Raw genomic sequence first — 22872 nt, forward strand, 5'->3', positions numbered from 1 at the left:
GATCGCGGGGTCCCAGAGGAAGCTCTCACACTAATGGAAGAGCAAAAGGTATGTTGTGGCAACTGAGATGCAGAAGTCTCTGTTGAACCTGATGACCTTTTGGAGGTCCTCAACAACTACGAATGCAGAAGAAGAGCCTCAGCAGACGCCCTTCCAGGAATTCTGGAAGAGATTTCCCACAAAGAACTTGTGCAAAAGCCAAAGTTTGTAATTGATTGTTGGAGGGACATCACAAAATCACAGATGAGTCTGAATTATGAAAAGCTGACCAAGATGTACACCGACCTCAAACCAACAACTAAGAAGGTGTCAAGGCTGTTGAAGTTCCCAGCAGATATGACGGCAAAGCAAAAAGAGGTCGAACATCATCTCAGACGGTATATTAGGGAACTGGATGAAGCAAAACTTGGTAAATTTCTAAGATTCTGCACAGGATCCGATTTGATTCTGTCACAGTATAACTGTTGAGTTCACAGTGATGTCTGATTTCACAAGACGTCCAATTGGACGAACATGTTCCTAGAGCTACCTGACTGCTACGAAAATATCCCAGACTTTCGTGCTGAATTCGATGAAATTCTTGACAGCAACGTCTGGGTGATGGACATTGTGTAACAAAATATGCAGCCCCTCAACCGTGATTGTGGCCATACTGCTTCCAAGCCATCATTTCTAAAATGATGCAAAAGGCTTGCTTGATGCACAAAAAACTTCAGAAATATACAGGACTGTCTCAGAAAATTAGAATATTGTGATAAAGTTCTTTATTTTCTGTAATGCAATTTAAAAAATAAATAAATAAAAAAAAATGTCATACATTCTGGATTCATTACAAATCAACTGAAATATTGCAAGCCTTTTATTATTTTAATATTGCTTATTATGGTTTACAGTTTAAGATTCCCAGAATATTCTAATTTTTTGAGATAGGATATTTTAGTTTTCTTAAGCTGTAAACCTGATCAGCAATATTAAAATAATAAAAGGCTTACAATATTTCAGTTGATTTGTAATGAATCCAGAATGTATGACATTTTTGCTTTTGTAATTGCATTACAGAAAATCACAATATTCTAATTTTCTGAGACCGTCCTGTATCATTGATATAACAGCATGTTTAGTCGTGTTGTAACAGACCCTCATTTCGTTCGTTTGGTCCAAAGTCTTACTTATTTGACAAAAAAAACTACTTACTACTGTTTACAACTTACTTATTTTGAAAGTTTTGATAGGTGCAGTTTATCTTCAGGTCTCCTGTATTTGTACAGTAACCAAGAGCCCTATAAATGTATTCCCATGGAAATACATGTTCCACATTATATGTTTCTTCATATGTTCACAGTTGTGCAATTTGCAATTACTACAAAAATGCTAGTTTTGTACCTTTAAAAATGCCTTTTGTAGTTGCAGTTCTCAAGTGCAGTCATGCCATACTTTTTTTTTAACTACAGAAGGGATCTGCAAGTGGTTTTAAATGCTTTAATTTTTCAATTTGAAAATGTTCTTTTTTGTGATTTTACACAAATGTCTCTTTTTAATGTATCAAACCACCGCAGTCATGTGTTGCAGGTCAACTATGTTTGTTTGAGCCAAATGAGGCACAAAAGGTGGTGGGAAGTTTACTACAAGTTTACTAATGTAGCCAAAAAAATATTTAATTGTTATGTGAGGGCTATATGGGTTCCGTTTTTCATAATTTGTTAATAAAAGACAAGTTACACTAATATCTTGTATGGTCTTTCTGAACTATTCATTGAGTCAAAGGGGGGGACTGAGGATGTAGTGTGGGGAGTGGAGTTCACAGCTGTTCATTTTTTGAGTTTTAAATTAAGTTTGGTGATGGCGTGAGTTATAAAATAATTTTTCAGTCTGTTAGATCTGGTACTGGGCAATCTGAATCTCCTGCCAGAGGGTAAAAGTTCAAACTGGGCATGGAGAGGATGGTCAGGACACTGTAGGATGTCCTGAGCCTTGGATGTTTCCCTCCTGCCAAAGACAGTGGTCAAGTCAGGGAGGGCAACACCAATAATTTTGCTGGCAACTTTAACAATATGTTCCAGCCTCTTTTTCTCCTAGTGAGAGGCTACCAAACCAGGAGATAATGTTACCAAACCAGGAGATAATGGCGAACGTCAGGACAACTTCAATCAAAGAGTGGTAGAACATGATCATTAATTTCTTACACTCCGAACCGGTTAAGCATCCGGAGAAAGTGCAAGCGCTGTTGGGATTTTTTTATACAGCATGTTTATTCAATTGTTATCAGTTATCAGATTGATACTATTACATAACATTTGTCACTGCAACAAAGGTAATTCCGGGACACCTTACACAAATTCAGGTTGGTAATAAGTCGGACTTTGTCTCAACCAAGGATTTAATGCGGTCAGAAATGTTCAAAGAGGGCAATACAGAGTCAGATTGAGGGTACTGTGGTATAGGAATAAGATCTCAGAAGTGAAATCCTATAAACATAAACTATTCTTATTTACAGCTGTTGTATTCACTGCTCTCCTCCAGCACAAAAACTGGTTACTGGTACACGCGACATGCCATTCAAACCAAATGCATGGGTCCATCTCACATGCCGCAAGGAGGCTAATAGGAGTGTCTCAGAAAATTAGAATATTGTGATAAAGTTCTTTATTTTCTGTAATGCAATTTAAAAAAAAAAAAAAAAAAAAAAAAAGTCATACATTCTGGATTCATTACAAATCAACTGAAATATTGCAAGCCTTTTATTATTTTAATATTGCTGATTATGGCTTACAGTTTGATTAAGATTCCCAGAATATTCACATTTTTTGAGATGGGATATTTGAGTTTTCTTAAGCTGTAAGCCATGATCAGCAATATTAAAATAATAAATGGCTTGCAATATTTCCGTTGATTTGTAATGAATCCAGAATGTATGACATTTTTGCATTACAGAAAATAAAAGGACTTTATCACAATATTCTAATTTTCTGAGACAGTCCTGTATTGTACAGTACAAATGATTCGTCTTTGTGCAGAGAGAATTGTCCACCCTCAGACACTTTGCAGTATTTCAGTTCTTAATAAGGTGTACAGTTCAGCAGCGGAAAATGCATCTGTAGGAGGATCCCATCCCCTTTCCTGCATCAGAAGACAGCAGAGATCAAATACAGTTTCATCACATGTATATTGGCTTTTGGGGGTGCACTCCTCCCTACAAAGGGCCAATTCATTCATGTGTATGGGCTTGAGATTGTCCTCTGCGCCGAACATGCCTGGAAGTGTGTACATCAAAATCCGCCGACCTCCAATCACACCATCAGCTGCCTTTGCTCTTATCTTGTGTGAATTCCAGGTTCTCACGACTTCGTCAAGTTCATCCTGCATAAAAACAAAATATTAGACACAAGCTGAAGTTTAATTCATCATACATACAATAGGCTACTGTACATAGAAATAGGCTATACATACAAGTATAAATGAAATACATGTTTTTGTTGTTGTAGGAATGCCAATATGTCAGTTCATTTATAGGCTATTTAGTTTGCTAATTGTTGGATAGTCTTAACAACCCTCACCGTGAGCAGTAGCCTACACCAGTGCACTTAAAACACTGTGTGTGTGTGTGTGTGTGTGTGTGTGTGTGTGTGTGTGTGTGTGTGTTGTTCTTACACCACACTGCGAAAATCAAACTCTACAAGTAAAGTAAAGCAAAGAGAAAAATCATGTTATCCCATTTTTTCCTATTAAACTTTCTCTAAATCGGTACAGGTGAATGAAGGAGAGAATGACAGGGGTACCGACATAATGATTTTGCAGGCCTACCTGAACAAGGTTTAGGAAGCAGAATTGGATCAGGCTCCTATCCAAGAAATCACCAGAGAAGTAGCCGTCATCTTGGAGGGTTTGGAAAACGTTGATCCAAAACTGTGCACTTTGTTTCCTCAGGATCCCCCACCACGATTCAATCCGCTGGTTTGTGGTGCTGCGTCCATAGATGAAACTTCGGACTCCGGCAAAAGAATCTGTGTGGTTGCTGCGCAAAAACACAAGCATGGAAATTTATCACGGTGATTGACATTTTTGCCCAGTCCAAGGAACCGATGTTCTGGTGGATTGTAGTCCTTTAAAAGAGTCACATGAGGTTACATAATTGATTTAGTCAATTATACAGTATATGAGCAAAATATCTCTTGACCAAACACCTTTATTTTAACAATATTGTCGGGATGATAATTGGTGCTTTCATAAAATGATTATCAAAATTAGTTTTTAAATTGATAATCATCAGTATAGTATAGTATAGTACAGTATAATGAAAAAATTGAGTAGTTTGTATTGATAAACAGATTATGTTAGAAGAGAGCTGGGAGAAGTTGTAAACAGTTTTAAGTGTCATTCCTTTTCAGCAACAGTATGCCTTATTTAAAATAGTTCCTCAAAAGCATACATGTACATATTGTAAACACATTAAGCACAGTATTAAACTCTGACTGCAAACAGTAAAAGCTAGAGATGTGATATAAGAACGTGTTTCTTGTCAAACGTAGGCTAGAATAAGACTTAATAAAGTAAATAATATTAACTTTAGCTTCACAAGCCTGAAATACAAGAACTTCTTGATACTTACTGTAAGATTGCTGTATAATGTCAACGTGGATGTCAGAGCGTTGCAGCCACTGTTAACTCCAGCACATAGACGGCCCCTAAATGAATGAAACGGGTGCTTTATGTCTCGTTTTGATCATTTAGCAACAAAATTGTTACAACAAAACAACACTGCTCTGAGGGAAGATTTGCACGTTATTTCATGTTGGTTTTGAGAGGCTTTACATCCCCACTAACCCTGGAAATAGTTGTAAACAGTAACATTAAAAATAGCATTTCACCGTTTTAGCCAACGTTAGCCTCATATGCTTTATGTTAGGTTGGTAACAAGGTTCAGAATACAAGAATGGGCTTTAAGATATTTATTTAAAACACTTATCACACATAGGAATATAGTTGCATAACTTCAGAAACGTACCTTCCACTCCAAGATGTTGTAGCTGGTCCCGGTGCTGCTGCTGCTGCTGCTGCTGCTGCTGCATGGATCTAATATAAAACAGCTGCATGTCCGTCTCTCCTCACTGGCTTTGATGGGCCAGAGATTTAGACTTTAATCACGAAATTGTATTTCGATTTCTAATATGATTATTTCGAGGGAACGAAATACTTAATTCGTTCGCTCGATATCCTAAATCGAGGGAACGAAATAATTATTTCGAGGGAACGAAATACTTAATTCGTTCCCTCGAAATAATTATTTCGTTCCCTCGATTTAGGATATCGAGGGAACGAGTTAGGATATCGAGGGCACGAGTTAGCGTTCTTTATTTTTTTTTTCCTCCAGTGGCCACTCGGGGGCTCCGTACAGACCAGCAGGGAGCAAGGGAAAGACAAGACCAGAAGAGCATAGACCATAAAAGGGTTGACGAGACACAGGTGCAGACAATCAGGGCAGATGGGAACCAGGGGAGTCAAAACAGAATTGAAACACAAAGACACAGGTTTCAAAATAAAACAAGAACTAAATAACCAAACCGTGACATACATTCATATATCCAGCATTTGGTAGGCTATTTATCTTGAATATGCAAATGAATGCAGTTCTGTGCTAAACTGCTCCCAACCTATTAAGGGCCTCTTAAGATTGACTTTTAATTAGGAAAAAATGTTGGAAAGGTTTCAGCAAATATAAAAAAACTTACTTACTTATGGATTTCATTTTACTTCTATCTGTGTTCCCTTTTCACACAATAAATGACACGGAAGGTGTGTGACGATTCGTCCACCAGAGGGCAGTGGTGTTCCCATAAACAAACTAACCTGCAGATGAAGGGACGAGAGGAAGAAGTCTGTTCAACTGAATTCCTGTGGCGGAACTGAGTTGCGTGGTGAGGGGTTCCGGAAGTCGAACCGAACCACGTGGTCCGGATAGGAGAGGCGGCTGCTAGGTTGCAGACACGTTGGTCGGACTTGATACACTTGAGTACCAGAGTTTTCGGAATTATTAGAACACGATATTTAATTTAGCTTTGCAACCGCGGGCTAGCCGAGGGGGTAGGTGGGAGCGACCGGCCGACGGCCTGTATAGGTCCGGTATACGGTTCGCTTTCGTATACTCTCTTTGCTGGCTATGGCGGGGGCTCAGGGGGAAAGTAGTTGGAGTATGGAGGAGTTTGAGGAAGAGGAGGAAGGGAGTGGTAGTTGGGAGGTAAGGACAGTGAACAGGGGAACTAAGAGGCTTAGAGGAGTAGAGGCAGAGCAGGCGATGGAGGAAAAATGGAAAGTTGTGGTGAGGTTTGATGGGGAGGGGGTGAAGAATATAGATCCAATAAAACTAACGAAGATTATTAAAAATCAGGTAGGGGATGTGAAGTTTGCTAGAGTCTTTAGTGATGGTAATTTATTAATAGGATGTGTGTCGGAAGAACAGGTTGCAAGGGCTCAAAAGCTGCAAAGTATGGGAAAAGTGGTGGTGACGAAGGTGGTGAGAGTGGGGGAGCAGGGAAGTAGGGGAGTCATCTATGGGATTCCCTTGTCTGTTGATATGAAGGAGCTGGTGAAAAACTTAAAGGAGAAGTGTGATGAAGTTCAGAGTGCAAAGCGGTTGACTAAGGGAGTGGAGAAAAATGAATCTGAGTCTGTTTTGGTACAATTTAGTGTTAAGGACCCGCCTAGTGAGCTGTATTTTGGATTCATGAGATATAGGGTAAGAGAGTTTGTGCCAAAACCTATGAGATGTTTCAAATGCCAGAAATTTGGCCATGTGGCAAAGTTCTGTAGAGGGGACAAACGGTGTGCAAAATGTGGAGGAAACCATGATTATGGGGAGTGTGGAGAGGGAGTAAGGCCAAGATGCTGTAATTGTGGGGGAGCCCATAGTGCAGCGTATTGGGGCTGTGAAGTAATGAGGAAGGAGGCTGAGGTGCAGAATATTAAAGTGAAGGAGAAAGTCTCACATGCAGAAGCAGTTAAAAGGATGGAAGTAACAGTGATGGATAAAGGAGGAAATGGCCGTGGGGAAGTAGTGTCTGGAAATGTGTGGAATCAGAGACAAAAAACATTCAGAGAGAAGGAGGAGAAGGCATGGAGAAAGAAGAGGGATCTCGTAATCTTTATTGCAGGGGTAATCAATGCTACAACAGAGGTTAAGTCTAAGACGGAAAGGATCCAAATTATTGCAAAAGCAGCAATCCAGCACTTGGATATGGTGGGATTAAAGTGGGAGATGATACGGGATGGGTTAAGTGCAGGGGCACTACCCAGCCAGGAAGGATGTAGTGCAGGATGTTCCTCCTGATCATGCTGTTACTGCAGTGGAATGCAAGAAGCCTGTTAGTGAATGGCCAAGAGTTTAAACAGTTTATTGATAGCAGAAGGGTGAAACCTGATGTAATTTGTATCCAGGAAACATGGCTAAAACCTCATTTGGATTTTGTTTTGTTAAACTACATTTGTGTTAGACGAGATAGAGATCAGGGGAATGGAGGGGGGTGTGCTACTTTTGTAAAGAGGGGAGTGCCATATAGAGTGGTGGGTACAGGGGAGGGACAAGAGTATATAGTAGTGGAAATATGGGCAGACAGAAAGAAGGTGGTGGTAATAAATTATTATAATCCGTGTAAAGAGCTGAGATTAGATGACCTGGAGAAAGTAGAAGGCCAAGATGCAGACAATGTTATATGGTGCGGGGATTTTAATGCACACAGCACATTATGGGGAGGAGAGAAGACAGATAATAATGGGCAGGTAATGGAAGAGATGCTGAATGATAGGAATTTAGTGTGTGTGAATGATGGGAGAAAGACGAGGATAGATGTAAGAACTGGAAAAGAGTCGGTGTTAGATCTTACATTGGTGTCCAGTAGATTGGCGCCAAGGTGTGAATGGGAGGTATATGGAAGAGGGACTATAGGGAGTGATCACTATCCTGTTATGTGTAAAATGGGTATTGAGGTGGTTTTGCAAATGGAGAATGGTTGTGGAGGATGGATTTTTAAGAAAGCAAATTGGGAAATATTTAGGAGACTGAGTGATGAGCATCTCAGGGAAATCCAAGAAGGAAATGATATTGATGAATATGAAGTGAAAGTACGACAGAGTATATGCATGGCTGCAGAGGTTGCAATACCTAAAAGTTCAGGAAAAAATAAGAGGAAGGCGGTTCCATGGTGGAATGACAAATGTAAAAAGGCAGTCAAAAACAGAAATAGAGCCTTTAGGATACTAAAGAGGACCCATAACTTTCAACAATTGGTTGAGTACAAGAAGCTGCAAGCAGTAGCTAGAAGAACTATAAGGCAAGCAAAAAGAACATACTGGAGGGACTACTGCAGCTCCATAGGGAATACAACCACTATAACTGAAGTATGGGGAATGATAAGGAAAATGGAAGGAAATAGAAGAGAATGGAGTTACCCAATCCTGTCAGATGGGGAACAGGTGGCCATATCAAATGAGGAGAAGGCAGAAATGATGGTGAACACGCTGAGTAGAATACACAGTTTCGATAATTTATCAGAAGAGGAGAAAAGAAGTAGAGAAGAAACCAAAAGGGCACATGCAGAAGCAATCCAGAAGAAAGGAAGGATAAATGATAAATATAATGTATCATTTACAATGAGGGAGCTAAAGAGTGCACTGGCTAATTGTAGGAATTCAGCCCCAGGGAAAGACAGTGTCTGCTATGTTATGTTGAGACACTTAAGTGACGAAGGATTGGAGAAACTTTTGAGGCTGTATAATAAAGTCTGGGAAGAAGGAGTAATTCCCTTAGGGTGGAAGGAGGCAGTTATTATTCCCATTAGGAAACCGGGGAAGGATGCAAGCAAGCCAGGAAACTACAGACCAATAGCTCTAACATCGCATATGGGAAAACTAATGGAAAGGTTGGTTAATGGAAGGTTGATGCATTTTATAGAAGAGAGAGGACTGATGGTTAATTGTCAGAGTGGTTTTAGGAAAGGGAGAAGTACGACGGACTCAATAATATGCTTAGAGGATGAAATAAGGAAAGCTCAAATGGGAAAGGAAACGGTGGTGGCAGTTTTTCTGGATGTGGAAAAAGCGTATGATATGTTATGGGTGGAGGGTCTCTTAATTAAACTACACATGCTAGGAGTGGGAGGAAGTATGTTTAACTGGATAATGAACTTTCTGAACAATAGAAGTATCCAAGTTAAAATAGGCCGGGACATATCTAGAAGATGTGTGGTGGAGAATGGGACCCCCCAGGGGAGCGTGATAAGCCCGCTGCTATTTAACATAATGATAAATGACGTTTTTCTGAATGTCCAGCCGGGGATTGGCAGGTCGTTATTTGCCGACGATGGGAGTTTATGGAAGAGGGGAAAGAATGTGACATTTATAGTGAGGAAAATGCAGGAAGCTGTGGCACAAGTGGAGGAGTGGGGAAGGAAGTGGGCTTCAGATTTTCTGTGGAGAAAACAAAAGCTATGTTCTTCACTAGAAAGAAAATTGATGAGAATGTGAAGCTGTTGCTGTATGGTAATAGCTTGGAGAGGGTTAAGAGCTTTAAATTTCTGGGTGTGTTTTTTGACACGAGGCTCACATGGAGGGACCATACACGCAAAGTCATAGACAAGTGCAAAAAAGTGCTGAATATGATGAGGTGCTTAGCTGGATTAGAGTGGGGAGCAGATAAAGCATCACTAAGACAGATCTATGTGTACCTGATAAGATCAAGGATGGAGTATGGAAGCTTGGTGTATGGGTCTGCCTCCAAGTCTGTGCTGGCTGGGCTGGATGTAATCCAAGCTAAAGCGCTGAGGATATGCACAGGAGCAATAAAATCATCTCCGGTGTGCTCCCTGCAAGTTGAGATGGGGGAAATGCCTTTGTACCTGCGGAGAAAACAACTTCAGGCTAATTACTGGGTGAACCTGATGGGTCAAAGGGAAGATCATCCGGTCAGAGTGGCTATGCAGGCAACATGGGAGAGAGGAATGAGGGGGGGGTCTAGTTTTGGATGGACGGGGGAGAGGGTGGCTCGGGAAGTTTTAATTCATGATAAAGAGTTCTGTCCTGTGGTGTTGTGGCCTGTGGTACCTGTATGGGAGCTTCAGGTCCCAATGACTGACCTGAGACTACTGGAAATGAGAGAACAGAATAAGGGAGCAGAATTGGTCAGTGAGTTTCACTGTCATGTAGCCGAGAGGTACAATAGTCATGTATTGGTTTTCACAGATGGGTCTAAAAACCAAGAGACAGGTACTACGGGTGCAGCCTTTACCGTGCTCAGGCAGAATGTTGACTCTTATGTGAGAACTTCTGATTTTTTAAATGTACATACTGTTGAGTTGTATGCAATTTTAATGGCAGTGAGATGGGCAGAACAGCTGATGAACTGTGGAGTGCTGATTTGTTGTGACTCCGTGTCTGCGGTGAAGAGTGTTGGGATGGGGATGTCCAAGGGGCGGAACGACCTGGTATATGAAATACTGATGGCAAACCAGATGGTGAGAAGGAGGGGTGTTGAAGTGGTGCTGATGTGGGTTCCAGCACACTCAGGCATTCGGGGCAATGAAGAAGCAGACGTGTTGGCTAAGAGAGCAGTGGAAAAGGAGAGGGTGGATGCCAACTTAAGCCTGTCTAAGGGTGAAGGGAAGAGCATAGTGTGGAAACAAATCATCGTGGAGTGGCAGAAGGAGTGGGAGGAAGGAAATAAAGGAAGGCATTTGTTTTCAGTAATGGGGAAAGTGACAGATTCAGTGAACACCGGAGGAAGAGGGAGGAGAAAGGAAGAGGTCATTTTCTCCAGGTTAAGGATTGGGCATACTGCTCTTAATAGCACGCTGCACGTCATGGGAAAACATCAAAATGGACTATGCTCCGAGTGTCAAGCACCTGAGACAGTACAACATGTGCTTATTTGCTGCAGGAGATACCACAGGGAAAGAGCTGAGCTAGTGGCAGAGCTGCAAGAAGTGGGTGTGAAAGAAGTTACAGTTAGAAGTATTTTGGAAGGGGGATCAAGTGGAAGAGGGAGGCGGAGTTTGTTTAAATTTTTAAATAATACTGGTCTGATGAGGAGAATATGAGTTCCTGAAAGATCCAGAAGATGGCAGCAATGCAACTAACTGGATGCAAGCTGCCGTTAAACCCCAAAGAAGAAGAAGAAGAACTGAGTTGCGTGACAACAGATGAGAGTCGGTGTGTAAATACTGTAACACTCGTGCAGCTGCATGTCGCTGGTTTGGAAGAGATGTTCAAAAAACAAATGACTGTCAAAAATTGTATTTAGACTGACAGTAGTCATGAAACTGTACCAGACTCTCCGTAATGTTAACAACTTCAGGACTGTTTTCGACTTTGGTGGGAGGGACGTGGCTCACTGGTTCCCCGGACACATGGCTAAAGGTGACTTCTGTTTACTTCCTACACCCTTGTTAAAGCGTGTGGTGGGTTGTGCTCAGTACTCGAGTTGTAAAAAAATATCAGGGGGGATGGTGGATTTTATCATATGGGGACAGATAATTTGTGCTGATTACAAATATTATATAATATATTACAAATAATAGCACTGACCAAAACACCTGCAGAAATACTGCAGGAATGACAAAGCAGCAGTTAAATGCAGCCTTCTGTAAGCTTTAAATATCCACTGGGCTTACATCAAGTACATCAAAACACAAAAATAAAAAACTGTTTCTGATCTTATCAATATGCCTCAGTAAAATGGATCACTGCAAAAACTCAAAATCTTAACAAGAATATTTGTCTTATTTCGAGTTAAAATGTCTAATTTTAGTAAAAAAAATCTCATTACACTTAAAACAAGACTCGTCACTGGAAAAAAAAAACAATTTTCACCTGTTTCAAGTAGATTTTCACTTGAAATAAGTAGAAAAAATCTGCATGTGGAACAAGATTTTATTGCTTGTAATAAGAAGATAAATCTTGTCCCATTGGCATTTTTCCTACTTATTTCAAGTGAAAATGTACTTGAAACAGCTGAAAATTGTCAAATAAGTTATTTTTCTGGTGTTATTTTTCTAGTGATGACTCTTAATGTTGAAATAGCAGTAAAACCAAATGCATTGATGAAATGACATAAGGGATGGAAAGGGGGATGGCAGTTTTACTGGGGGGATGATTTTGACCGTTTTTATTTCAGGGGGGATGCCATCCCCCCTCATCCCCCCTCAACTCGAGTACTGGTTGTGCTTATCTAAAGTTTCTGTCGCTTGTAAAAAGTAAACATTCAGGTTCATAATATCACATGTTGGTTGTAGTGACAGTTTTCTCTTTGTAGGACTCAAACAGATGAGAGCCAGCCAGAAGAGCGTGGACTGCATCATAGAAATCCACGATGCCAGAATATCCTTCTTAAAGTTTAACCGGGTCATTTTATCCTAAATTACTGTCTCGACGTTATGTAAATCCATCCAGCTGATGTTATTAGGTAATTAAAACTTTCAGTGGTGCAATGTAACCAAATACATGTTCTGATTAAATTTAGAGTTCATGTAACTTCAATTGAATTGAATTGAATTTTAACTAAAAGTAATATGTAGAGTAATTTTGAAAATAAGTGGCTTTACAAATAATGTGCTTCAATTATTAACTACAAATAATATGTGAGTCACCACATAAACTTGAAAAGTTGGCAGCATATTTGCAAGATTCTACAGTCTGGACTGATGATATTCATAAATGTGAGTAAACAGGACATTGTAGTTTTCAAAATAACTGAAGGATCAGCTGCAAGAGACTACAACATGCAAGATGTTCCTGTGTTGGTAAAAACAATCATGAACATGTTCACACTGCGTGGATGAAACGGTTGTTTTGCAAGATACTAAGTTATGAGTCTTGGGAAGCTGATAAGAGTGGTTTAGTTGAATTTAAGATGAAATATTTATTAGCACGACACACAAAAAAAAAAAAAACACTGGTAGTTCTCAATGGTAATAATTGAATAAAAACACAACATGTATTATTCGACACATTCAGCACTTCTGCCATAAACACACACTACAGACATGCAGACATCCAGGCATCAGGTGGAGTTCAGTGTCTTGCTTTAAAACACTCCAACAATGAAAGAGCTAAGGATCCAAATAGATTATAAGATGAGCAATGTTATGAACCAAAGCTGTAATATAATGGTCCCAAGAGTTTCCAACATACATATCTGCTGTCAGGTAAAATTGTGATAATGATAAACTCAAAGTAGCCCCAGCGGATGAATCTGGCCATTGCTGCTTTTTCTTTAACATTAAGCACATCCCCTTCTCTGGAAGAAATCCTGTGTTTCAGGACTCACTCATTATCAGACCACATCTGCTTGTTCTCAACAAGATGGACCTCGCTGATGTGTCAAACAAGCAGGTAAAAAGTCCTGCTTTTATCTTAAGGTGTCACCAGATCTAAATGTTACAAAACAGGGTTATTTTTCTTTTATTGCTTTGATTCTGCAGAGGATCTTGAAAAAGCTCAAACAGGACGGGATGAAGGACGTTCTTTTTACAGACAGTTTAAAACAGAGAGATGACAGCATCAAAAAGGTAAAGGCTGAAGATAAATCAAAATTGTTAGCATGAATAAAACAGTAACTGTTTTCTTTTCCCTGCAGTTGGTGCCAAAGGTGCTGGAAATTATTGAAAACCAGCCGCGCTATAACAGAGAAGAGGTATGTCTACTCCAGAATATGTAAACATGTCTTTAAAAATAGAAAAAAAATATTTTCAACAATATTTAACAGCCTTCAGTGCTTTGTATTTCTAAATCATCTAAGGGCAGATCAACCAAAACAAAGGATAATTACAGAAGTAGGACATGTCATACCCCCCAAATAACCCTGAGCAATGCTTGTCAAATAGTAATTTCTTCTCTTTAGCTGATCTATACTTAATTAAGTCGAAATGTATTATGCATATCTTTAATTTCCTGTTATAAATGTGTCACAATGTTACCAAACTTGGCTAAAGTGTCAAATGATGAGGTAAAGGTTTAAGGAGGGGTGCTTGAAGAGAAAAGAAGACTCATTCTTTAGTCTTAAAGCAAATAAATTGTTCTTAATACAGAAAATCAGGTTTCTGTATTGAGAACCAGGATAAACTGAATAAGGATTTTACTTTAAATCAGGAAAATGTAGTCTAGTGGAATTCCAGGAAAATATGAACACAGCTGGAACTGAGCATGATAAATCCCTTACATAGTTTCAGCAGGATAGATGTTATCCACAATTATGTTTTTTAATTTGTCTTTCTTTTTGTGCTTATTACGCTTTTCTCACAAAGCAAATGTTTAGTAAGTTGTTTAAGGATATATTTGAACATGCCGATATGTTTATTAATGTAAACATTTCAGAATAGACACTACTGCCTGATGGTGATAGGAGTGCCCAATGTGGGGAAGTCATCTCTTATTAATTCACTGAGGAGAACAAACATGAAAAAAGGTACTTAAATACAAGAGTTGCTTATTATTTCATGATATTTTTTCTCAGTAAGAAATGTTGCAATTTTCCATAATTTTCAGGTCGTGCATCTCGAGTGGGGGGAGAGCCAGGCATAACTAGAGCTGTCCTGACTAAAATCCAGGTGTGTAGAAGACGTTGGTTTCCATTGATATGTTTGTGGGTGAACCGTGTTGGTCCGTGTGTGAACTTGTAGAATATTTGGACCTGTGATATTCCTCAGGTGTGTGAGAGGCCCATGATATACCTGCTTGACACACCAGGAGTATTGCCTCCTAAGATAGAGAGTGTGGAGACTGGCATGAAGCTGGCATTATGCGGTGAGCAGAAACCTATTTATATGATATATTTTCTCCAAATGTTCAAATTACTGGCTCTAAGGGGAACTGATATGGACAAGTCCTTGTGTTAAAATAAGCAGAATTTCAATCACAGTTTCTCCAGCTTGCTCATTAAGTATTTAATGTTTTTTTGCAGGAACTATACTGGATCATCTAGTGGGTGAAGACGTTATGGCTGACTACTTACTCTATTCTTTAAACAGACTTGGGAAGTTTAGGTGTGATCTCTTTTGAGTCACTATTTTTTGTTTCTTTATGCTCAGATATTCTTCTTGCCTCTCATAACTCTTAATTCATTGTGTGTTTACGTGCAGTTATGTGGAGAAATATGATCTCCAAGAGCCCAGTGACGACATCCAGCATGTCCTCAAACACATTGCTGTAAAACTCAGAAAGACTCAGCGGGTCAAAGCTTTCACTGGAATTGGTAAGAAAAGACAAATCCAGCCCTTGCACCTGCTACATGCACGATTGTCTTGTTCGCTAACACTTAACTGTTAGTGTGTTTCGTGACCGATACGGTGAGTATGAGTGATCTGGCCAGGATGTGCTCCTGGCTTATCCCCAAAGAGAGCTGGGATGGTCTCCAGCAGATGTGTGACTCTAGATAAAACTAAGCGAGTAGACATAACGGATGGATGTGTTCAGTTGGATTTAAATTATGATTTACCACTGGCAAACATGCATTCACAAGATCAAAGTCCTAAGAGCCTAAATTTTAGCCCAGTAGTCTTTTTCACTGTTTATCTCTTGAAATGGAGAAGCAGCAAGGCTTGTTCTGGTTCTGATGAAGTCCACTGAACGGTTCCACTAAAACTTAATATTGGATTCAAATTATTTTCATAGGTGTACATTTATGGTCTTTATATATGTTTATGTAAAGAAGAACAATTGCAAATCCCCCTGTTAAATAAATACAAAGTATAATAAAACCATCCATTCTGCACATGCTGGCTGGGGAACTGTTTTTGATTTAAACTAGTTTTACTCCAGAATAAACTCCACTTCAGCGTTTGTTATTACACATTTCACTTAAAAACTGTCTTACTATTAAAATAATTTTACTTCTTTTGCTTCAGGAAACATCACTGTCACCATCCCAAACTACACAGCAGCAGCTTACGATTTCATAAGGGTCTTCAGAAAAGGAGAACTGGGACAAGTAACGCTGGACTGATGTGAATTTTTTTTTATAATTCTTCACTCAAGTGTCATTAGGAGAATCTAGTCTGAATGTGCCCTGATAAGATACCAAACCTAAAATCTGTTACAATTAAAACTATTTGACTTCATTCATCGACGATGTTCTTTTACACTAATTAGGTCCCACAAGCCAGAGGTCTGACGTTGTGTCAACAGGAGATTTATTGGCATAAAGACAGCAATAACAAAGTCAATATTATGTACACACAGGTTGTAGAGTATAGTCAAGTGCGCTTATAACTATTGAACAGTCTTTTGCTCCTGAGTGTCTTCAGTAGGTGTAATTCACCAGGAAAACCACAGACATAAAGTAACTGGGAGAGCAGCAATTTGTTTACTTAACCATCATAATACAGAAGTCTGAGAAGGAAATTAGCTAAATTCCAGTTTTTACAGAAAAAATAAATAAAGTTGGCGAACGATGATTGTGGAAAATGCAGTTTAGCTTTTCTTATCTTTGCTCAGTTTTATCTCTGATGTCTATGCCCAACTGCACAGATCTTAATAGCTCCTCTGAAATTAGGTTATGCTGAATGAAATGAGGGCTGTTTAAGCATCAACTGTGAGGTGTTCTTATTTTCCTCTGTAAAGAAAACAGATCCAATGAATAGAACATTTGTAGATGTAGATTTCATGTTCAACCAAGTAATGCTGGTTTCAACTTCGTTTTACTATTGTAACCTTAATGAAATGACACTTGATCTGCATATTCATTATTTTACAGAAACTAGTAGGCCCTGGGGTGTTTTTCTTTTTCTTATTTCTTTTGTTTCTAAATATCAAAGTTGGCTTATAGCTCATTTTGTGTAAATTATAAAAATACAGATTTTTGGCAGTGCAGTTTAAACTGGCAAGAAACGCATTGATTTGAGTCTTAGGGAAGACTCGTCATATTTCTGATATGTTTTGTTTGACATACAGATTTTTTTTGTCACTTTGGATGAAATTGTTTTGATAAAGTTGCACGGACTCTTACAATGAATACAGTGCTGGTATGTACATTTGTCCACTGGTATAAATGACTTTGCGTGTAAAAACATACAGCACAGTGATTTTTTTTTTCTTTTTTTTTTTCTGTGATTGTGTCCTTCCACCGCCGTGCTGCACCTCTTGGTCCCTCCAGGGCGGGCTCCATCCTGGGCTCCATCCTGGGCTCAGTCCAAGACTGAAAAATACTGTATCCTAAAAGTGTAGCCTGAACAATCTACACCACAGAGTCCAGGAAGTATGGAAGAGTATTAGGGCCAGGCAGGAGAAAAATAAAAATAATATTTTAGAGGAGGAAGATTTTTTTTTTCATTGTGTACTTCGAGAAAAAAGTCGAAATTTCGAGAAAAAAGTCGAAATGTCGAGATTAATGTTGAAGTACAATTTCGAGAAAAAAGTCGAAATGTTGAGAAAAAAGTCGAAATGTCGAGAATAAAGTTGAAGTACAACTTAGGAAAAAAAGTCGAAATGTTGAGAAAAAAGTTGAAATGTCGAGATTAATGTTGAAGTACAATTTCGAGAAAAAAGTCGAAATGTCGAGATTAATGTTGAAGTACAATTTCGAGAAAAAAGTCGAAATGTTGAGAAAAAAGTCGAAATGTCGAGAATAAAGTTGAAGTAGGCTACAATTTCGAGAAAAAAGTCAAAATTTCGTGAATAAAGTTGAAATGTTGAGAAAAAAGGCTAAATTTCGACTTTATTCACGAAATTTTGACTTTATTCTTGAAAATGTATTTCAACATTAATCTCGACATTTCAACTTTTTTCTCGACAATTCGACTTTTTTCTCGAAGTGCACAATAAAAAAATAATCTTCCCCTCTCAAATATTTTTTCTACTCCATGGCCCTAATACTCTTCCGTAAGGAAGAGTCCGTGTTTTGGGGAAAATATTGCAATAATAATGGAAACCACTGGAGACATTAATGATCCGTTCTGGGTGGAGCTTGACATCAGCGCGTCAAAGTAATTGGTCCTGTTGAAGTAGTCCGGCTCCTCGTCGGAGCCGTCGGTGTTGCTGCGGCGGTAGGCGGACGCGTACCATTTATCCGCCGTGAGCGCCACCGCGGCCCCCGCCGCGGCCGCCGCCGCCACCCGCACCGGGGACGTGCGTCCCGCCGCCCTGAAGCGGGAGCGGGAGCTGGGCCCCCCGTAGCCGCCCCGGTACGTCCCGGCCGCGGAGCTGCGGGACGAGGAGCCGCGCGATGAGCCGCGGGAGCCGCCGCGACCTCCTTTGCACAGCGCCGGCTCCCACAGGAGACAGGAGAGCAGGAGAGCCGTCCAGCAGGCTGCAAGCACCTGCTTCATCCCCCACATCTGTGGAGAAACGACACCCATGAAATGGAAGAACTCTGAGGGAACATGTTTCCAGTACTCGAGTTGTAAAAAAAAAAAAAAAAAAATCAGGGGGGATGGTGGATTTCATCATATGGGGACAGATAATTTGTGCTGATTACAAATAATATAATATATTACAAATAATAGCACTGACCAAAACACCTGCAGAAATACTGCAGGAATGACATAGTTAAATGCAGCCTTCTGTAAGCTTTAAATATCCACTGGGCTTACATCAAATACATCAAAACACAACAATAAAAAACTGTTTTCTGAACTTATCAATGTGATTCTGTCCTTCACATGATAAGTAAAATGGAAAAACTCAAAATCTTAACAAGAATATTTGTTTTATTTCTAGACTCATCACTGGAAAAAACAAAAATTTTCACCTGTTTCAAGTAGATTTTCACTTGAAATAAGTAGAAAAATCTGCCAGTGGAACAAGATTTTTTTGGTTGTAATAAGAAGATAAATCTTGTCCCACTGGCAGATTTTCCTACTTATTTCAAGTTAAAATGTACTTGAAACAGGTGAAAATTGTCAAATAAGTTATTTTTCTGGTGTTATTCTTCTGGTGATGACTCTAAATGTTGAAATAGCAGTAAAACCACATTCATTGATGAAATGACATAAGGGATGGAAAGGGGGGATGGCAGTTTTAAAGGGGGGATGATTTTGACCGTTTTTATTTCAGGGATGCCATCCCCCCTCATCCCCCCTCAACTCGAGTACTGCGTGTTTCTTGCTTGAACAGATGAAAATATTCCATCAGGATCACTCTTAAAGCCTGATTTATGGTCCTGCGTTAAATCGACGCAGATCTTACGCCGTAGGGTACGGCGTAGCGTACGGCGTAACGCGGAACCATAAATCAATCTTACGGCGTAGGCTCTGCGTTGGTGTAACGCGGAACCATAAATCAGCCTTTACTTGTTATGTAATGCATTGAATAGCTCAGGTTGAATATATCTGGTGATATTATGATGTGACATTTCCTTATGTTCGGAGCTGCTGGATGCAGTCCATTTTTCCATAAATAAACAGTCTCATATGGCACCTTGCTGTCGGTCATTATTAAGTGCCTTAATCTACAAAATAATTCTACCTCTTCACATTCATGATTTCATTTCTTTGTGGATAATATGAACAAAAGGCATTGTTGGTTTGTGGTAATAGGCCATCATTTTACAAGCAGGATTGTGATAAGAATTGGGTCACGGAACAAAAATACGCAATCTATTGAGGTTATTTTAGTGCCATGCGTTATTAAAATGATGCGTGATTGTATGTGAAATGCAAATAAATGCATGCATTATCCATCCTGTTTTTATGTATTAGCCTTTGAGCTATTATTGGCTTCTGGCTGGAATTCTGAATTCAGGCAGAACCGCTTTAATAACCACCATATTAAAATGAGCGCCACTTACCTTATTGCCCACTCTGATCGTGCTTGCTGGTATTAAAGCCCAGTGTGAAGGATGGAGGGATCGTTGCAGATGGAGCAGGTTTGTCACGCAGACGGCTGTGAGAACGCGCAGCGCGCTCACGTGGTCATTTCATGTGTGGCAGTAAATGTACAGTTTTGTGTATCGAGTCAGTTTGGGTTTATATCTGCTGTTTTTACATATATTTGAGCTAATGTTTCGTCTTTGTGATAATTTCAAACCACTATATATTTTTTTAATAATTTCTCATGTATGTGTCTGTTGGGGTTTTTTTTTATTTTTTTTATTGTATTTTTATATTTTCAGCCACAAAAAGAGGGGTATACCTTAGATACATAGAACACAAACCCCCACAACTCAATTTCCAAAAAAAGAAAAAAAGAAGTCAAAGTCCATACATATGGTACCAAAACATATTTCATAGTGCTATAATCATGCCAAATATACTAACCAAAAATTCTACTCAATGCACTAATTGAGAATACCAGATAGTACTACCCTGTTCTATCAATGACTCTGAAATAATAATTAGTAAAATAAGTTAGTTAAATAATATTCCTACCTACTTCTTGATGAAGGGGACTTATCAAAAAAAAAGAAAAAAAAGTAGGAAACACTTAATGTCATTACTTTCTTATCCTAAGTTGGGGCTGGTCCGTTAAAGAGCCAAAATGATATCCAAATATATACCCTCAAAACACAACGAAAACAAAACCAAAAAAAACCTAACAAAACAGACATAAACGGTGGGAAAACCCCACTTAAAACAAACACGACAACAAAACAATACAAACCATTACACTCAGGTCTTATTGTCACTATGCCTTACAATTACCTACGGATTTCTTAAAATCAAATTCTGTATGAGATTGCCATATTTTTAAAAAGTCTGAGGATTTGCCTTTACTCTTGTAGTAAATATTGTCAATTGTAAGGTATCTTGAGAGTTCGTTCCACCAATGGGCTAATACTGGGGGCTTAGATTCTTTCCAATTTAAGGTTATACATTTCCTGGCTGCCAACATAGCAAGATCTATATATTTGCACTGATATTTGTTCCACTTGTCTGACATACTAGTTCCCAAAAGACATAAACGAGGTGACAAAGAGACAAATACACGTAAACATTGAGATATCAGCTTGGTAACAGAATTCGAAAAAAAGGAAAGTGCATCACATGACCAAAACATATGAAAAAAAGTTCCTTTTTGTTTCTTACAACGCCAGCAAAGAAATGACATCTCACTGTTCATTTTCTGTTGGGGTTTGATCGCACTCTGTGATCCTTTTGTCACTAAATTGGCTTTTTTAAATGTTTTATGTGTCTTGCCATTTGGCATCACATCGTGGGCCATTTGCATGTTTTTGTGATGATTGTTTTTTACTTCTTCTGGTGTTTGAGTGTTTTTATCTCTCCTGATTGAGATGCAGGGCTTCTCTTGGGTTCCTGCTGTATATACTGTTTCTGTAACACATTAACGTCTGTTTAACACAATTAATATGCCTAATATAATGGTGTGTAGGCCTATTTTTTATTTTATACCAGTTTGCAACCGATACCCTTAAGGCGATGGAAATTAAAGGGTGGTTCAATTAATTCATTCACTGAAATAAACTATTAATAAATATAATTAATTAACTGGGAATTAATTAATTAACCAGGAAACTGGCAGGTATAACATCTCTGCAGACCCCTCACACCCAGGATAGGTCTGTTTGAACTCCTCCCCTCTTGACGGTGCTACAGAGCTCTGTACTCCAAAACCTCCAGACTCAGAGACAGTTTCTTCCTCAAAACTGTTGCTCTGATGAACTCTCATCACTCAGAGTCTCAGAGTAATCAACCACTGTGCAATAATAATAATAATAACCACAATCATATGCTGTAACAATGCACCTTTCAATAATGTCTACCTCATACTGCTGCACCTTTCACTGTTTTTTTAAATTGTATATACGTTAAATAGAGCTGTCATTTGTCTGTTTACTGTACAGCGAGCGAAATAACCGAGTAAAATTCCCTGTCTTGTTTGACCTTACCTGCCGGCAGTGAAAATAAATGCTGCTAATGTTGTTTCTGACTTCTCCAACAAGGTCCAACAGATGAGACCCAAGTTGATTTGTTGAAAACAGAATTCCCAATACTCACTGTTAAGCACAGAGGTAGAGTGGTGATAATTTGGGGTTCTGCGGTCGTAGCACCCTGCAGGAATTGATATGACCATGAACTTCTCTGCATTCAGCATGTCATGGGGGAACTTAACACGCATTTCAGTTTTTAACCTTTCATTTCATGTCTATTTCAATACTGATGTGCTTTTATTGTCTGAGTGGAAGTGTGGTTGTTTTTTATGTTTTGATGAGCTGCTATCTATCTATCTATCTATCTATCTATCTATCTATCTATCTATCTATCTATCTATCTATCTATCTATCTATCTATCTATCTATCTATCTATCTATCTATCTATCTATCTATCTATCTATCTATCTATCTATCTATCTATCTATCTATCTATCTATCTATCTATCTATCTATCTATCCATCCATCCATCCATCCATCCATCCATCCATCCATCCATCCATCCATCCATCCATCCATCCATCCATCCATCCATCCATCCATCCATCCATCCATCCATCCATCCATCCATCCATCCATCCACCCATCCATCCATCCATCCATCCATCCATCCATCCATCCATCCATCCATCCATCCATCCATCCATCCATCCATCCATCCATCCATCCATCCATCCATCTCCTCATATGCTGTAACAATACACCTTTCAATAACCATGTCTACCTCATACTGCTGCACCTTTAACTTTCTTCTTTTTTTTTTTTATTGTATATATGTTAATAAGAGCTGTCATTTGTCTATTTGCTGTACGGTGAGCGAAAATAACCGAGTCAAATTCCCTGTCTTGTTTGACCTTAGTTGAGGAACTAAAAAAAAGTAGCTCAATTTATAAATTTAAAAAAAATTATAAATCTAAAATAATGGATAAATATAGAACACAAATATAAATTATCTTCATATTAAACTGTCTAAATGATGCAACTTTCCTCCTGCAGCTATCCTCAAAT

At 39.0% G+C, this 22872-nt stretch overlaps 2 protein-coding genes and 1 long non-coding RNA gene across 4 annotated transcripts; 1 reads left to right on the plus strand and 2 right to left on the minus strand.

The window, feature by feature from the left end:
- Positions 1-2828: 2828 nt before the first annotated feature.
- On the minus strand, positions 2829-5233 carry LOC133463694 (uncharacterized). Of its 2 annotated transcripts, XR_009784362.1 has the most exons (4): positions 5003-5233; positions 4607-4682; positions 3802-4012; positions 2829-3357 (listed from the first exon to the last, which is right to left on the minus strand). It is a non-coding gene; the product is annotated as an uncharacterized LOC133463694 (long non-coding RNA). The 2 variants fall into 2 exon arrangements; XR_009784361.1 differs by having other exon boundaries at positions 4607-5233.
- A 5955-nt stretch (positions 5234-11188) lies between these two features.
- On the plus strand, positions 11189-16097 carry mtg1 (mitochondrial ribosome-associated GTPase 1). The gene is made up of 11 exons (XM_061745523.1): positions 11189-11400; positions 12296-12360; positions 13270-13374; positions 13464-13550; positions 13619-13675; positions 14356-14446; positions 14527-14588; positions 14688-14784; positions 14942-15023; positions 15120-15232; positions 15885-16097. The coding sequence occupies exons 1-11, from the start codon at positions 11298-11300 to the stop codon at positions 15980-15982; spliced, it is 960 nt and encodes a 319-aa protein (XP_061601507.1). The 5' UTR covers positions 11189-11297; the 3' UTR covers positions 15983-16097.
- Positions 16098-17747: 1650 nt separating this feature from the next.
- sprn (shadow of prion protein) lies at positions 17748-19846 on the minus strand. Its single transcript, XM_061745549.1, has 2 exons — positions 19763-19846; positions 17748-18311 (listed from the first exon to the last, which is right to left on the minus strand). Exon 2 carries the CDS (start codon positions 18309-18311, stop codon positions 17844-17846), a length of 468 nt encoding a protein of 155 aa, XP_061601533.1. The 5' UTR covers positions 19763-19846; the 3' UTR covers positions 17748-17843.
- Positions 19847-22872: the final 3026 nt, after the last annotated feature.

Source organism: Cololabis saira, chromosome 17, assembly GCF_033807715.1.
Source record: "Cololabis saira isolate AMF1-May2022 chromosome 17, fColSai1.1, whole genome shotgun sequence".
NCBI lineage: Eukaryota > Metazoa > Chordata > Actinopteri > Beloniformes > Belonidae > Cololabis > Cololabis saira.

Coding starts and splice junctions, on each gene's coding strand:
- mtg1 (XM_061745523.1), top strand. CDS start 11,298: ATGAAACTGTACCAGACTCTCCGTAATGTTAACAACTTCAGGACTGTT. Junction 14,589..14,687: donor CTGTCCTGACTAAAATCCAG/GTGTGTAGAAGA, acceptor GATATTCCTCAG/GTGTGTGAGAGGCCCATGAT. Junction 14,785..14,941: donor CATGAAGCTGGCATTATGCG/GTGAGCAGAAAC, acceptor GTTTTTTTGCAG/GAACTATACTGGATCATCTA.
- sprn (XM_061745549.1), bottom strand. CDS start 18,311: ATGTGGGGGATGAAGCAGGTGCTTGCAGCCTGCTGGACGGCTCTCCTG.